Source organism: Maylandia zebra, linkage group LG5 (genome assembly GCF_041146795.1).
Source record: "Maylandia zebra isolate NMK-2024a linkage group LG5, Mzebra_GT3a, whole genome shotgun sequence".
Classification (NCBI taxonomy): Eukaryota; Metazoa; Chordata; class Actinopteri; order Cichliformes; family Cichlidae; genus Maylandia; species Maylandia zebra.
This window is the reverse complement of record NC_135171.1, coordinates 25,181,589-25,199,654: the sequence shown is the minus strand read 5'-3', so window position 1 is coordinate 25,199,654 and position 18,066 is coordinate 25,181,589. Positions and strand designations below refer to the sequence as shown.

The window sequence follows — 18,066 nt, the reverse complement described above, 5'->3', positions numbered from 1 at the left end:
CAATAGGAGGCTGTGAATATGTATCTGTGAAAAAGGAAAATGGTGAAAGCAAAAAGTGACTTCAGTGTTTTAAGCGTTTTTGTGGCTACCATGATGGAACAGCTCCTTCCTAAGCTCAGATGACAAAGGGAGAAGGAAGTTAAAGTGAACATAAAAGACGAGTGGGGTGAGTCGATGAGGTCGGAGGTGAAGTGGCACTGCGGGGTGGGGTGAACGGGAGTGTGTGGAAGGAAGGGGTGTACCCCCCCGTGTCCTCCTCCCCTGAGCCTAGGCAGCTGTTTGTCTGGCCCAGTTGGAGCTTAGTTCAGACTTTGGACCACGCTCCACTACATCCCAATAGCAGAAATTTCCCGAAAGCCACACACACCACATTTGTTTTGGAATAGCTGATTGAGGGATTCAGACGTAGTCTTCAGGAGCAATCGGGCTTGAGATAAAGATTTCCTGTTGGTTTTCCACCTGCATAATTGAGGTTTGCCCTTTTCTCAAGTACCGACACAGTCATCGCCTGTTGCATCTTATTTTCTTTCTCCTAAGCACTCGCTACTAAACTGAGTAATAGTCAAAATAAAAGAAAGGAAAAGAAAAGAAAAACACCAGAGGCAGTGAATGTGTTTGAAAAGAAGCACATTCAAATTAAGATCTCCGACGGGCTGAGATCCCTTGTAGCCTCTACAAGTTTATATGTATGTTTGTGTGTACAAAAAGAGGCAGCCCCCAAAAAGCAGTGAGTATGTCGCTGTGTAAGTCCCCTTGAAAGTGTCCCTCTTTAAGACCTGTTTAAAAGGGACGCCCCCTCTTTGTGTCCACTGTTCTCTGTGGCGTATGGAGGGGCTTTTGTCCCCTTCTTTCATGTGCTCTCACAATAGCCCTGGCCGTTTGAAACACAACAGTAGATGAACTGCGCTGACAGTGTATTAAACTCTGATGAATTGCCTGTGCGAGGCATAGATCAATGTCCTTCAACCCTTAGCACACAGTGAAACCCGGGCCTTGTCTTGGTTAAATGGAACAGGTTGCAGGATCTTTTCAAAAGGGCTTGATTATATTCATGTTTTGTTGAAGCAGAAGCCTTTTTAAAGTGTGTAAATCTTTGCCGTTCCAGAGGGTCCAATTTTTCCCCCCCTTTCATTCAGAGAAGTGACATTGTCTGTCTGCGCTTCAGTAGCGCTGCTCATTTTGCGAGCATTTTTGCTGTTTGTAGCCTTAGAACTTCGCGTTTCGACTCTGAAGTTAAAACCTGTTTTTTTTCCCCTTTAAAAACAACCACACAGCCACACTGAAACAGAACAATAGCTATGAACAAGTTAACTGTGCTTCCAGAAATGGGGAAAATGGGCCTCCCTCAAAGCATGCAGCAGCTTCGCAAACATACTCGAGGTGTGTGATGCGGAGCTTAGTGACCTACCTCTGACCTTTAAACGACTCCTTCCTTCTGAAGTGGACTTAGGGCAGCCTGTTTACATAGATCACAGCCTCAACCACTTAAGAAAGACAGGGACCACACTACTGAGCTCCTACAGCACCAGCAACAACACTCACGCCAACCAGCAGATTAATTGCAGGTGGCAGGAGCCGGCAGACTCCACTGAGAGTCTAAACAGACTCTCGTTAAAAACAGACGACGCTGAAAACAACAGCTGAAAATGAATCAAATCAAATCCTGTGAGCCATTTGGATTCATGCCTTTTACAATATCTGGTTTATTCCCGCAGGTCTGGTTCAGCAACAGGCGGGCTCGGTGGCGCAAACAGGCCGGGGCCAATCAGCTAGCTGCCTTCAACCACCTTCTTCCTGGAGGATTCCCACCCACGGGGATGCCAACTTTACCCACATACCAGCTACCAGAGTCCAGCTACCCCAGCACCACACTATCACAGGGTGAGGTTGACACAGCATCCAGCCAAAATATACTCTATGTTCTGTTCTCGGAGTGTAATCAAATTTAGGTAAATATTGCATTAGTCCTGCTTATTTGTGGTATGCCATCCATATTTTTTGTGGTAATAGTGTCATAAATTATGTCTGAATCATGTGCAGCATATAAGAACCATGCAGCGAGCAGTTATCTTTACAATCACATCTTTGTCACAGTGGGACAAAAATAAGGGTTGTATTATGAGCAAAGGTCATTTCTGTCCTTTACGCTTTTCCTTTGTAAAGCTGCATTTCTACGTGCCAAAGAATACACTGGCAGGACACCTAATGTGTGACTTATGACTGACTGAGCTCAAACTGTGAGGCCTCTGTGAGGATTCCCGGTGGGCCTCAGCCCAGATTTTAAGAAAATTTTAAGAAATTTCCCTGATTTGTTCTCACCTGTGCTCATGTGTTGTTGTTTTTTATGTCAGAGGGCAGCAGTACATTGCACAGGCCCCAACCCTTGCCTCCATCCTCCATGCATCAGGGAGGTCTGAGTGCTGACAGCAGCTCTGCTTACGGTCTGTCGTCCAATCGCCACAGCTTCTCCAGCTACTCTGACACATTCATGAGCCCCTCAGCATCCAGCAACCACATGAACCCCGTTGGCAACGGGCTCTCCCCGCAGGTCAGTCCACTGAACTTTCATCACTTGTCTGCATATTCCCACATAGGTGGTGTTCACACTCTTTAGTGTACCAAAGTCCCTCCTCCCCCTCCTCTTCTCACACTTCAGAATGTGTAATTGTATTTGACTGCAAATTAAAATTCAGAAACAGCGTGTTCAGCAAAATAACTGCCAGTGTGGGCTTTTATGTTCATGTTCCAAAGCCCTGGATTTATTTTAGCTACTCTAAATTGCTACATTTGTAAAACAATTGGATTAACATCAACAAATTAAAATTCATCTTGATAGCACCGCAAGTACTCAAGCTGCTCCAAACAGCGGTTTCGACTTTCCTGGGACATCTAAATCCTGCACAGCACAGAGAGAGAACACATGCAGATGAAATAATTAGCTAAAGCTTATAAATGTATACCCATAATCTTCTTCACGTAATTGTCTGCAGCTGGAGGACTCCAGTGCTATGTGTGATTTTGTTCATGTCTTTACGACGCGATTTACAAGCATCTCTGAGCAGGGTTGCACATGCTTCCCTGTAAGTTCACCTTGCTGCTCACTTTACCTCCTTTTTTAATATTACGGGGACCACCTTGGGTTTCCCTTTGAAATAAAAAAGGACCATCCCCACCCATTCTCCTTTTGCCATCTCAAAGCACGCGGCTATATGTGCACATTTGTTTGCCTTCTTCTCTCTAAATTGCTGGATTTCAGATGTTTAACCTCTTTGGACTCCTCCATTAATGAGCGTTTAAATAGGACTCTGTGGTAAGGGTTGAGCTTTAAGTAGCAGAGAATGAAAAATGATTTGTATTGATGCAAATCGTGTGTACGGAGTGAATTATACACAATTACCCATCAATACTGGCCAGTCTTGCCCACCCTCACCAACAAGATGTGGTTAACAGGCAGAAAATAAGATTGAAATGGTGTGTAAAGAGTTGAAAATGAATTTCAATGCTGCATTTGTCCACAATTACCCCGTCGTTCACACGTGTTTTATTGGGAGTTTTTTTTCTTTTCTTTTTTTTTTCTTCAAATATTTCTCAAAGCAGATTGGAAACATTCTTGGTATTACCCTCTTTCTTCAGAGAAGAAAGAATTAAGGATTTTGTGACAAAAAAGAGATTTTCTCTCCTTCTGGAGCGACGGAGGATAACATGGAGGCTCACAGCGTGTTTGATTGTTAATCGTGGCACAGAGGCTTTAACTGCTAATGCTCTCACTGCAAACCTGCAGAAAAACACCAGGAACATGGAGTCTTTTTTTTTTTTTTCATTAATGGCTCTCTAATACTGGCGTGGGGTACACTGCCGCTTTCTCTCTTCGTAGACATTCCAGAATGTGTTGGGATATTAAACATTTCCTGTCATAGTGAGGATTAGGACAGGAGCCTTTGGGCAACTGTGCAGCCTGGATTTTCAGTATTCAATTACTCTATCGACATGGTTTGACAAAAGTCTTTGTATAAAACAACCTAAAATAAACTTTATTTGTTTATTGTCCTTTTTTTTAGATTTATTTCATTATTTTTGAAGTTAAACTGTGTGCGTTTTCAGCTTTCATGTGTGGGGGAGTTTCCATATGTATATGGTGTGGATGTTTTGGCTGCGCAGTAGTTTGCACCACACTGAAGAATGATGTGTGGCATTCCTATCAGTCTCTCAGCGTGGACATGAATGCTCCCACTGACAGCAGAATCAGAGTTCACTCCCTGGTGCAGCATCCCGCTGTGCTGGGCAGCTCCTATCTGTCCCCCCTCTCACTTCGCAAGCTCGTCACAGAAAACTCACGACACAGAAAATTCACAGAACAAACAACCACTTTAACATCTCAGAGTCGGAGAGGGCTTTGTCTTCTCCTTGCATTTAACCGAATTTCAATCAAACGACGGCTGGGTTTCATCTTTGGAAATTATCGGCACGTGTTCCACACCTCGCTGTTTATTTTTCGTGTTATTTTTTTTTATTCCCCTGTTTTTTCTCCTCCTTTCCTGTAATTGAAAAAAAAAAATCAACACAAAGAGACTCTCTATCGAGATGGAAATGAGAATATGATATTGTAAGTTACACACGGCATCTGTTTGCTCGAGATATGCTTGTGCATTGGAATGTGCAAGCTATTTCTTCAAGTGCCTGGCATTGATGGCCTCGCGGTTGCTGTAAAGATTGACAAAAATTCTCTGATTCGCAGTAAATGGGCTGCGGTGGCGAGGTGCCAAGTCTGTAATGGAATCCTGCAGCGTTCAGCAGTCCCGACAGGAGCTCGCGTCCATCCCAATCCCATAACCTATCCCGACAGCACACATTTTCCCATTACAGGCAGTGGAAAAGCCATCCACACTCAAACTGGTTGCTGTCATTGTGGGATATACAGCGTGTTTGGCTGGTTGAGGGAGGCAGTATATTTAGGGGTCATGGGAGTGAAGCTGTGCATGGCTGGGCAATAGGTATGAAACCAGAAGTGTGTTTTGTTGTTGGCCTTGTTTCATTTAGCAGCACAGCAGGTGTTGGAAAAAGGTACAGGCAAGGGCATCGAGGTTAGGCATTTCAGCCATCCTTACCTGAAGATTTAAGCTTGACGCCTGCTTTTTCTCTCTGGTCTTTTTTTCATTTTTAATATTCCATTTGAAGTAGACCTCTTGACCTTTCATCGCCACGATGAATTTTGCACATGTAAAAAACAAACAAACGAGCAAATTGGCGTTCTTTCAGCTGAAGAGGTGCACTTTAACAGGCAATCATCTCTCAAGCACGCAGCACATTTTCAACAAATCCCAGTAATATGATGCTGCAAGATACTTTTCAAATGATTCTTTGAAGCAGCATTCATGGCCATTGCATTTGCGTGAAACCATTTGGGCTGAATTCCTCATTATTGCATGACAGGGACACCTGCTGGGAGAGGAAAGAAAACAACGGCACTTGCTGAAGCCCAGCGAAAGGAGCTCAGTGGCAGAATTTCTAGAAATATAGAGGAGGAGGGGGAAAAAGGGGAACGGGAAGCATTTCTCTTGTTGAATCAAAGTGGGAAATGCATGCAGGTTCTGTTGTAGGGTGTCCTTATGATAAGGAGACGTGATAGGGAAAGTGGGAAGTCTGTGAGCTGGATAGGTATGGTGGATAGAGATTTTATTGCTGTTTTGATGAAGGAAGTTCACAAAGTTTTGTGAGGAACTTTTTTTTTCTGTTTTGCAGTTTTATGAAAGTGTTGTGTGTTTTGGAATGACAAGGATGTGTGTCTGTGTGTATTTGAGGGCCTTTGGGCTGTGTGAGTGGGCCGGGCCTCCACACACACGCACACACACACGTACATGGGATCAGAGGCAGAGCGGCTCTCACCCCTGCCTCCCTTTGATCTGTGTCCCCAGGCCTGCCTGCCCGCGCGGCGCTGCACCGTACCACGCACGCTGACACCATGCTCACCAGCGACTCCCCACAACTGTCTGAGAGAGATAAGCCAGGGGAGACTCCAAACTGTGCTGCTGCTCTTCCATTAGCTAGCGCAGACGCTTCTTTTAAAAATGGGTTGAATTATTTTTAAGAAGCAAGCTCTGCCGTTGCCAAAAAAAAAAAAAATGGAGAGGGGAAAATGTACGGAACAATCTGGAGCTCTGGCTTCATTCCGCCTCCCTCCCTGACTTCTAACAAGACATTCTGCACCTGAATACCAATGAGAGGGGGAGATTCATGTAGTCCCCCACATTATTAAAACTTGGGCATTAAGCCTCTCACCGGGCACTGTGTCAGCTGGCAGGCTCCACTGACAACAAATCAAAGGGGATGAGCACATAGCCTGCATTCATAGCTCAGCCACTCGCAGAGCAAGTGGGGGAATACATACTGGTTAATTAGAACTCCCATTAAAACAAATACTGTTTCAATTTGGCAAGTATAAAAAAAGATGTAAGAGGCTTTCAGAAAAAAGAGACCTGCTGTCGGCAGTTGCCAAGAAAATCCAGGGACTGTAAATCATATCCACTGGCTATACTGTTTCTGCACAGATTATTAGTGTTTGCTGTTGTTTTGCAACACTTTTGAACTCTGAGGAAAGATTTTCTGTCTGCGACACCGAAGACGTACCTCTGCGTGCGCTGGCCTTCTGCTTTGTGACAATACATCTTGTTTTTGTTTTCGCCGCTTGCAGACGAGTGTGACGTGACTAATAATTTTCTTGCTCAGCTTAAACTTGATGCTTTGTGACAAAAAAAAAATGCTGTATAAGGAGCCACCTTTGCAGCATGCATGCAAACCTCGTTTTTTTCCCCCTTGCAGCAGAGACAGTGCTTTAGCTCTCTAGCCCCTGTTTATCTGAGCCATTTGTTGCTCTCTCCATCTTTCAGTCTCTTGAGCAGCCATGTGCTGCCATTTTCTCTTACGTTCCAAAATATCTTTGGTTGGAGCTTGGTGTATTCATAATCTATTTTTCACCTACCAACCTTCCTTCTCTCCGCTTGGCTTTTTGTCATCCAGCGATGCCTTGCCAATAGTGCTTTGCTCTCTCCCTCTCCCTCTCTCTTTCTCTCTCCCCACCTTCCGCTCTTGCTCCAACTCTCTCCCCTGGAGAGGCAGCTCTTCTCCCTACGCCCAGATGAAAGGCTATGGCGGACAATAAAAATGCTATTTAAATGCAAGGGTGTTTGTGTGCGGGTGAGAGATATTTCCTGCTGAAAGTGAGCTGCTGCATCCTGATAAATAGTAAATATAAGGGAATGTGATTTACATTTATCTTGCAGAGGCAGCCAATATGAATTTCAGTAAATCCTAGAAGATGGGGATTTAAGGAGGAAAAATGACTGAGACTGATTCACATGCTGTGTGTCCCACGCAGTTGAAATGCCTATAAGGTGGAGAGCGGCACTGCCTTTATGAAAGTATAGGCACAAATATCGATCCTATCTAAAATAGCTATTGCACACGGGTGTACGCAGTGTCACATGCTCATCTGGCGGGGATTTCCTTCCTCATACACAGACAATTTGAAGGTTACTTGTATCATCATAATGATAATAATAGTCATAATGTAATAATGTCTGCAGTAACAGCCTGCTTCACAGGTGAAGTGTCTGTGAGGCATATGCTGGGTGACCTGTCTCTTCGGGGTGAAGGGTCAGGGTTCAGGGGGTCATGGGATGGCTTGAGAAGAAGGAAGGCTACTTTGCTGTGAACCTGCCCCGCTAGCCAGAGGTTTGGGATGTTGTCTAGCTGCATGTGGTTCCTTTTAGTTCCAGATGCCACTCTGACAGGTGCATGGCTGTGATTAATACTAGCTGACTTTTTTTTCCCTCTCACCCATTCTGTCCGTCCTTCTTTCTGTTTCTTTCTCCCTGTCCCTCATTGGTTTATTGGCTCTCTCTCACTCTCTCTCTCTGTCCTCTAACCTTCATCGTCGTGGGCTCATTCTCGTGACCCCTTTGCAGAGTTTATACCGTGCTTCCAGCTTTCACAAGGGGGGATCGCAAAGAAAAGGAAAAACTTACTAAAAATAAGCTTCATTGCGTGTGCATCTCTGTCTCTCACTCCCTTCTACATCCAGACAATAAGATGAGAATATGGGAGGTAGTTGGGTCCTCAGCTGGTTGTCTCATGCAGCAGCTCGCCCCTTCCAGTCTCCAGCTGAGAGCTATTTCACTATTTATTTACATGTAATTATGGCTATGAGGTGCAGATATTAACACTGTCAAGAACAATTTGACCTGACATTTTTCACTAGACCTGGCCCCTGCTGTTTTCAGCAAACAACCCCCACTCCTCCCCCCTCCTCTTCTTCTTCCTCCCTCTTCGTTTTTCTCCTTTCTCCCTCGATCAGCCTTGCTTCTTGCTTCTCTCACACACACACACACCAGGCCCTGCCTTGCTGAAACCACTCTCCTGGAATCAGAAAATCTGCCGTTTAATTTAGAAGAGGCGTTGGAGCAAGGTGCGGCGAGCTGAAGTCGGTGTGCATGTGTGTGCCCGCTTAGAAGGGGCCTCTCTTGTTCCCAGTGGCTGAATCCATCCCATAGTTACTCAAGCATATCACTAGCAGAGAATAGAGGATTGCTCCCCACACGTTCTCCAATTGCAGCCCAATAGACGGTATATTAACCTCTGGTTAGTGCGGGGCCAAGTTTATAGCTTATGCTGTGGGATGTTTAAGAGGGGAGTGGGGTGGGGGTCCTTTTTCCAACTTGAGCAGCTGTGCTTTCTGGAACGCTAAGGCCGCTATGAGCATTTAGCTTAATGGAAATTTGCAGTAACAGAGAGGGAGCGTGTCTAGCCTTTAAAATAAATATGAATTTTATTCCACTTCCGCTCATTTAAGCTTCCTTTGGTACGTGTGAACAGCTTCATGGAGCGCAGAGGGGAGACGCACAGGCGCAGAATGGCTAACATGTTGTGAGGAGTGACAGCTTGTTCCAGTGCCCGCTAATCGTCCTCATCTGTGCCTGACATGTCAATGCCCACATTCTGTCAGTGCCAATCAGCCACTTAATTGAACACAATTAGCACCCCACCACAACCCCCCATTTGCATTACATTCTTCAAAGGCCCATTTCTCTCCCTCCAGCACCAACCCCCCCACCACCACCACCATTCTACCTCTCCTCTGCTTCTGTCTCTTCATCCTGTGGCACTAGTGGAAGACACTTTTCAGTTTTTATGAATGTGCCGCGGCCAATTAACGCAGTGGCATGCAGGCCTGAGCCCGTCATCTGCTGCCTGCCACCATCCTGGCTTTCTGCTGCGGCCCCACACCACCCCTTGCGCCACCTCCACCGTGACCAAAACGCTTTAATTCAATTTATGCAATCACTGTTATTTTTAAATAGTCATTTTGTCTGCTCAGATGAGGGGCCTTACTGCCCGCTGGGCCGGCCTTCTCATGTGAGGGATGGGGGGAAGGGCGGGACGCTGTGTGAGCAGGAGTCGTCTGACTTGGAGGGGGGAGTCACTGATATTTTCATTTGTTATTTATTTCCTTCATTTTTTTTGTTTGGTTTCATGTTAAGTGTTTGATTAGGATTTTAAAAGATTTAAATCAAGTTTTCATGTAACATTTAATGACCTAACATAAGAAGTCTGTCTGTTCTTTGTGTCTTTCTATGTATTAAATACACACATTTCTATATAGTTAAGGTTTTATTTCATATTTTGACTGTTTCCAAAGTCAGACACTTTCCAGACTTCTGGGCTACAGAAATAAACACTATTCTCTTCCTGTAATCACACCCCGAGGACTGGCCTTCAAATATTGATCTGAATTTCAGTGTCATCACTGTGGATCTTTAATCGTTCTTTGCTGGAGCGAGTATCAGCCAGGCAGATCTGCTAAGGTGCACAATGTTATTCTGCACTACTCAGATAACTTACAGACATTTGGAGTGCTCATTTTTCCCTGTCTGCCCCAGTGACCTCTGCCTAACTTAAAGGTACATCTTGGGGGCATTTTGATTTGGGCAGAACGGGGAGGTATCGGTGACAGAGGAACTAATCCAGTATTGCGCAGATTAAGAGTATTTGTGGAGCGGGGTGTGTTGGCGCTGGCGCTGGGAATGGAACAGAAAGGGCTCCTATCAGCTCTCCAGGCAGGCTAGCCCTCAGGCCAGTGCAGTCCTACAGGAGTCTTTGTACTTCCCAAAGCCTCCACTCTCCTCTCGCTCACGCTATATCACTCTCTCTGCTGCCCCCCTCGCCTTCTTTCTATAGGCTATCATATTCTCAGCACTCCATTTCCTCACTTTACACTTGTGAATTGGTGTTGTTTTAATCCAGTGCAAGGGTGCATTCTTCTTATTATCAGGTGCAGCAGGGACGACTGCTCCTATAAGGAGACACGAATGAGCTCCATTTCACTGCCTAACACAATGTAAAAAATTAAATAGTCGAAGTGGAATAATGTTGACTTTTATGATCTCGTAATGATTATAATGGCTGAAAGAAAACTCAGCTCTTCCGGCACATTCCCATTCTCTTTCTTTACTGTGTTTCTTTTCTCTCATTGTGTTTTTTTCTTGTATCACTTGCAGTGTTTCAGCTCCGTCTCTGTCACGTTGTTTTATTCCAGAGTGAAATCCAACAAAGAACAACTCGTCAAACATTCGCGCAAACAAAAAAATGTTACAAAAAAATGTAATTTGGCTGTTGAAGAAATTAGGGGAGGGGAGGGGGGTTTGAAAGGGCCTCTTTTTGTCTCAAGTGTGCTATTTATTTATCTGAAAGGATGCACATTGTATCCATTTACACTTCCCGCACTCACTTTGCCACAGGCTGGAGGGCTCAGAAGTTGAGAGAATTAATTACTTTTTTATTATTATTTATAAAGTAATCTATCTGTAGAGAGAGAGCAGAAAAGGAGGGGGCGGGTGTGAAGGGAGGGGTGTTGTGCGCAAGAGGCAGGGAACGCCCTGGAGCATTGTCCTTTAAACTGGGTCCTGGCTCACATTATCTCCCAAACCAGCACTCACACAACATTAAACAACAAACGAACTCTGGGCTGCTGAGGACGCCGTATGCGAGGCGAAACAGGGAGTTGGGGGGGGGGGGGGGGGAGGCGGGTACAGAGAAACAGGGAGAAACTCTGCTCTGCAAGAGCATGCTGTATGTATGGATGATAAATATAATGGCCTTTCCTCAACTCTAAAATTTGACAGGAATCCAAAGTCCTTTTCAACTCTTTATTAATACGCCCACGTGTTTAGTGACAACCATCAGCTTCCTGCCTTTTTTTTTTTTGTTTTTTTAATTCAAGACAAAAAGCAGATCCCCCCGCTTTCTTAGAGTTCATTCATTGGCTAGAACTTAATATCTGCAGAGGCTGTTTCACGAGCCACACAGAAACAGAAATATGTCAATGTATCCAGCCACAAATGGCATTTACGAGTTTATGTGACAAAGTATCGTTTAACACTTGAACACTTAGGGGGGAAAAAACTTTATGGGAACATCAAAGTAGCAAAACCCACCAATTAAAACTGAACCGTGTGTCACATAAAATGCTGTAGGTGTGGGTGGAAGAAGCCACTCTGAACATACCTTTCCCCACTAAGAACACTTAAATTATAACTGAAAACTGTGCTTGAGATCCTCACAGATGCCAACACTTGTCAGCCTCTAAAGTGGCCGACCCATCTAAAATATCCTGCTAAAATAGCAATGCCGCAACGTGTCGCGATAAGAAGTCATTTCCTTTTGAAGAGCTTTTCTGAGCGTGAATAATAATAGAGCCAGTTGTTGGCTGTCCTGTTTCATAAGGAAGCAATGTAATCAAGCTTCAATTAACCAATAACTAAAATGGGCTCATGCCCTCCAGCTGTCTCTCTCAGGACATTTTACTAGCTCCCTTTTTTTTTCTTTTACTTTAAGGAACCCATCCAAACATAACCCTTCATCTTCCTCACATTGTGCACTTCATCTCCATATGGGAGGGAGCATCACATGTGTCCAGCATGAAGAGGGCTATGAATCTCCCTCTTATGGATACATGTCACATGCTTTGTTCGCAGATGTGGAGGGGACGGTGGGGGTTTCCTTACTGATAGAATTAACATGTGGAAATGACTAACCAGCCTTTATGTTTCTAATGTGCTTCGAGTGTTTCGTATTTCTAGGGAGGCCCCTTTCTAAAGATATGATTAATTTGCAGAATATAGTTAATTTTCCCTCTGAGGGATAATCCTGGCGTGCAGCATCATTTGTGGACTGTTTTGGCTAGCTCCTGCGTTGGGTGTGTGGTTGCTACAAATGTGTATGCATGCGTCCGTTTGTGCATGCATGCAAACATATGTCTGCCTCTGTATCACCCCTGTGTAACCACCTCTATGATGGGCTAATTGGTTTAGCAGCCAAGGGGCCAAAGGCCAGTGCAGCATAGCAAAACTTAACATGAACCTGATGTTGAAAGGAAGGCTTCGCTGCTATAGGAGGGAAGCATGTGTGGGACAATTGCTTTTTTTTTTTTTTTACCACACACGCACACTCTACACTTAGGCTTTTTCACTTAACAAAACTCACAGCATGCGAAAACAAAATTTTTCACAGCGTTCTGGGCCACTGTGCTTCAGACTAGAGGAGCACCAGAAGTAATCTCTTACATTTTAACATATTGTGAGGCCTTCTTCTGACGAATGTCACATGCTATTACATTAATCTAGAATATTGAATTGGAAGCCTTTATGCACTGTGAATAATATACACACTGTAATATTCAGGCAAGCCTCAACCTGCACTATCAGCGGCCCGCTCAGTATGGTTTGTGGAGCCTACTTTGTGTGGGGATCTGAGGGGATCGTTTACCAGTTCCAACCCCATTACTATTCATGAGATGGGTAGGCTAGGGGCGAGGGATTAGGGACTCCCTTGGTGCTTGTTGTGCTGTAGGCTCGGGCTCAGGCCTCAGGCTCCAGGACAGGGGCTGTCTGGCAAGGATGGTGGGTCTATTATCACCCTGGGACCCGTCTGTCCCACAGCAGAACACTTACTGGCAGCGCCAGCTAATGGAAACTGTGTCTCTTGTTCCCTTTCTCCTTTTTTTAACCTCATCACCCTCCTGGTATCCTCCCTCCCCTCTGCTCTTTAAAAAAAGATGGGGAAGTTTCTCCCCTTTCCTATTTCAAAGTTGAAATGGTGTATTTCTATTGGCATCTTTACCGTGAAGTGCTGGGATGGCACTATACTTGCAAAAAAAAAAAGTACTTTCCCTCAACTCTGTCAATGCTTTGATCCTCAATTTTCCAAGTTTCTAACATCCTTTCCCCCCCCCTCCCCTCCAGGTGATGAGTATCCTGAGTAACCCTAGTGCTGTACCCTCCCAGCCCCAGCACGACTTTTCCATTTCCCCCCTGCACAGCAGCCTGGAGAGCTCCAACCCCATCTCAGCCAGCTGCAGCCAGCGCTCTGACACCATCAAGAGTGTGGACAGCCTGGCTTCCTCGCAGTCATACTGCCCTCCTACATACAGCGCCACCAGCTACAGTGTGGACCCCGTCACTGCAGGCTACCAGTATAGCCAGTATGGCCAGAGTAAGTAGACCCTTTATGTGTATACTGTTGTTGTTGCATAAGCAAATACTTTCATGTTTTTGTGACAAAAGCTGGTCGTTCTTCTCCGACCCCCTCTTAAGCTGACTAAATTTAAAAAGCCTATGAAGTGATGCCCAGTTCCCAGGCAGGAGAGCCTCCTGACCTTTGCACCCTGGTCGGTGGAGGCAGACACGTGCTCTTGATAAAGACCCCACCACCACCTCCACACCACAACCATCCATTTACAGAGCTGCCTTAGTCACACCCCACTCCACTTGGATGGGAAAGAGAAGAGGGCCACTTCAAAGAACGGCACACCCTCAGGGGCCACAGTGTCCTCTTGCCCACCTCTCTTTCCCTCTTTCTCCTATTTTGATCACACATGCACACACCCTCAGGGCAGGAAAGAGTTTGCTTTATTAGATTAGCATAATTGACTGATGCTGTCACAGCCATTCACAAGAGGTAAAATGAAGCCCACTTCCTGAACAAACCAATGCAGCATTGGCTAGCTGACATTTGTTTGTATTTATTTTCAGGTTCTGGTGGTGATCTGATGCTTTTGTGCATCTGGTGATTTTCTTTTCCGAAATGTGTTTGTGTTATGCGTGAGTGCGGGCGAGCGCGTGCCAATCTGTCACGTTTTTATGTGTGCGCACCAGTGTTTTTGTCAGCAGCAAGAAACTGATGGCAGTGCGGATGTGAGCTGATGTGAGGTTAATTAAGATGGTGATTGAGCACAGTGGATGGGTAATGAATGGAAGAGAGAGGAGAGGAGCTGCTGTCTGAGGATGAAAATGATCGGCCATGTGGAGTGTGGAGGGCATGAAATCAGAGATGCCAAGTGTAATGAAGACTGGCACACAGAACACACACGGGGAACTGTCTGAGTGACAGCATGGAGACTTTACCAGGATGCACATGCTCTGTGCCAGCAGCATGCCAACCTCAGACAAGGGACAGGGGAGGGGTTTTTATCTTTCACTCTCTCTGTGTGAATTGTTTTTCATTTGACTCATTCTCTTCTGCCACAACTTGTTTCAGCCTTAATCAGAGGAATGAAATGAGAGTGAATAGGACATATGTCCCAGGAATCTACCACCTGTCTAACGTTTGTTTGTTTTTCCTTTCTGTATTCTTTTGTTTGTTTGTCTGTGTGTATAGCTGCTGTAGACTACCTGGCTAAAAATGTGAGCTTGTCCACCCAGAGGAGGATGAAGCTTGGAGACCACTCGGCAGTACTGGGGCTGCTGCAGGTGGAGACGGGACAGGCTTACTGAAGCCACTCGGGACAAACCCTGCACCTCTCTCTATTTCGCCCTCTGCCACCCTCCTCCATGCTCCATCAAGTCTGGACTGCAACTCCAGCTCGTCTATCTGCAGCTCGGCCATGACATCAGTGAACAGACGCGCGCCCTCACTCTGTACCAGAGAAAGTGACGCTTGTGAGAGAGTGAAAAGTCCCTTTTTGGGAATGGAGCTAAACTTTTCACACCACCAGGCGGCTCTGCACCCTTTCTCCCCACCCTTTGGGCATAATTGCCCGCTCCTTGTACTCATGTCCCAGCCTCAGACCTGTTTGTTTTACTCAGTGGGCCAAAAAGGACCCCCAGATGACCAAAGGATGGTCAACTTCATTGGCCCAGATTCCTCCTTTTCATGGCTGCAGTCCAGCACACATTTAGAGCCATCAACAACGTGTACTTTTGACCTTGCTGTTCATAGTAGTTAACAAAGCCAATATCATTTGAACGACTCTTCTTCTTGTTCTTTTTTGATATTGTTAAGACTATTGTTGCTGTTATATGATTATGGTTAATGTGATTTCTGTTGTTCTTTGATTCCATTCGTATCTCTTTTCTCCGTTAGATGTCGGTGTGTAAAACACAGAGAATGACTGAGATGATCTGGGAGCGATGCATGTTTGCGTGTCGACACACAGTCACACAAAAGAGGATGATTGTTTTCCAAGCTGCTGTTCCTCTGCCTGTTCCCTGAGCTCAAATATTCGTGAGCGATTTGACCTTCCCACTTTCATATTCGTCTTGACATTCCTAAAGAACTTGGCCATACTGTGGGAAGTCTGGCTGGCTGGATTCTGCAGGGAATTAAAGCAGCGTTTTGGCGGCCAATAGCTTTCCCCTTGTAACCTCCATCCCATCCTTAGTGGTGGTCCATAGGGAGGAGGGCATTGTTTGCAAAAACAGGATTGGGGAAATTAATGTATTTTGAAATATGGACCTTGCCAAGCTCAACCACCCCCTCATATGAACACACACACACACACACACACACACGCACACACACACACACACACCTCCCCATTCCTCCCAAATCCCATCTGCCAGGGAATCCTGTGTGACTTAAACAGTGTGAAGCAGATTAAATCACACGAATATAATGTCAAAGCTAATTCACAGTGACCCTTCTCATCACTAGCCAGTATTTCAGTTTTTTTTATAGCATAATTAGCACATTTTGTAAATGCACACTGTGTTGGCTTTCCACCTTTCGACTAAATTCCTTCAGAACATTCCTCAGCCTCCATCTCCAACATACTATAGGCATTCCAGCATTCTCTGTTATGAGATTAAAAAGTAGACAAGCTGTGCCATTCACATGCACTCTGGAAAATCATATAATCCAGTCAGTTGTGAAAGGGCACAGGTAACTCCGCTGATTGGCCCCCTTCTCTGGTTTGGACCAGAGCCACGTCTAATCCTCCACTTTCACATACTCACCCAAATGTACAAAAAAGACGAAAAAAAAAGTTTAATAATAGTGGATATGAGACATTTGTGTAGCACGCGTTGTTGACTTGATCCAGGACCAGCTGTTCCCTTGAGATGAATGTGATATTTTTCATTGACATCAGTGTGATTATTATGACAGTTAATGCTCAAGAAAGGATCTGGTCCTTCGTCGCCTTTAAAATCTGAAAAAATGTACAGTAGCTGGAGCAGATTGTGTATCGTTTCTTTATAAAGAGTATGTTTTATACTAAAACAACACTATGTTGAGTGGTAGGTAAGCAAGGGATCTGTGGAAGGAAATGTTTTGGTTTTCTTTTTCTGTTTCCTTTTTAATGTATTTAATTGGTTTACTTGTTTCAACCAAAAGTTTTGAGTCTGTTTTTTTTTCTGACCCAGGTAAGAATTGATTTGTATAAATTAGTAAAATATAAATTCCACTGAAAATGTTCCAATTAAAATGACATTTAAGAGGGTAAAACTGAGCTTGAAGGAAAATGAAAGCTTGGTGTCACAGACAGACTCCCCCTGAACCACAGGACCGCTGTATATTTAAAAGTTGGCTGAATTAAACATCTTCGGGGTGTTTTTGACCGCCTGTTTTACAGACTGAGTATAAAAGCAGGCCAGCTATCACTGGACCAAGGACCTAACACACCTGAGCCTTCGGTGTGTGACTCTGCCAATGGACCAGCGTGATGATGATGATAATGATGATGATGATAATAATGCCAGAGACAACAGGCTTTCTACTCTGGGAATTTGTTGGATTTGTGGACCAATAAGACTTCAGGAGAAAACGTCAAAGTAATGCTGACTCCGCACTGAACCGCAGCAGTTGCTGCTCCGACTGCTTCACTTAGACGCCTCACTCATGTGTATATTTTAAAAAGGAAGAGTTTTAGAATTGTCTTTAGTGTATCAAACCCATTTCTAACACTCGCATCAATAAACATTCGGGTATTTAAGGCATACAACTCCTTCCCTCCCAGCCTTCCCCCTTCCTCCTCCCGTCTGTTTGACCCTTAACCTGTTTAGTTGCTTTTTGACATCTGTGCTTTGCTTTACTCCTTTTTCTGTTCCGCATGTGTGTATATTATCATGGTATAATTTATTCTGCTGTATGAAGTATTAGAGTAGTGGGAAACTTGTATTGGTATTTACTACCTTCAGCCTGTTGGTGTGTTTACTGTAACACTGGCGTAACTGTTATCAATTAAAGATCCAAAACAGAGTTGAGCCTTTTGTCTCTTATTTCTGTCCTGTGCAGGTTATTTTAACGTTTATTATGAGACGAGTCAGTAATGAGCCTTTTTATTTATCCATTGCTTCTTTCAGTTTTTACATGTACTACATATGTACATACATATTCAGTATAGACAATAACCATTTTATCCAGCCAATCAACTATCTGGTTTTTCCAGCCTTTCTCCCATTTATATAATTTTGGACTGACTGACTGACTTTGATTAGGTAAGACAAGCCATTTAAATTGTGACCTTGGGCTCTTGGAAATTGTGGCAAGCCTTTTTAGTATTTTCTAAGATTTAAAAGGGCTAATAAAATAAAAATAAATTGATGGAAAATATATTTCAGACAGATTAATTACAGGCCTGGTGTAAATCTGTGTGCATCTGCAAAATGTTAAATCAGCCCTAACCGCATGCTTGTAGTCTGAGCATGTAAGTTCAAGCACATTTGCGGGGGTCACCAGTGACTGTTCCAGCGATATGATTAGAGAGTGATGAGAGCTCAAATGTCCCAGACGAGGAGA

General features: G+C 44.5%; 1 protein-coding gene across 2 annotated transcripts in view; it reads left to right on the top strand.

Moving 5' to 3' along the window:
- pax7a (paired box 7a) overlaps nucleotides 1-17,514 on the top strand; it is a 43,795-nt gene extending 26,281 nt beyond the window's left edge. For both annotated transcript variants that reach the window (XM_004548580.3, XM_004548579.3), the window contains exons 6-9: nucleotides 1,716-1,881; nucleotides 2,352-2,548; nucleotides 13,293-13,542; nucleotides 14,707-17,514. In XM_004548580.3, the coding sequence (XP_004548637.1) occupies nucleotides 1,716-1,881; nucleotides 2,352-2,548; nucleotides 13,293-13,542; nucleotides 14,707-14,822 (729 nt within the window). In that variant the 3' untranslated portion in view covers nucleotides 14,823-17,514. The remainder of the gene's footprint in view (nucleotides 1-1,715; nucleotides 1,882-2,351; nucleotides 2,549-13,292; nucleotides 13,543-14,706) is intronic.
- Nucleotides 17,515-18,066: the final 552 nt, after the last annotated feature.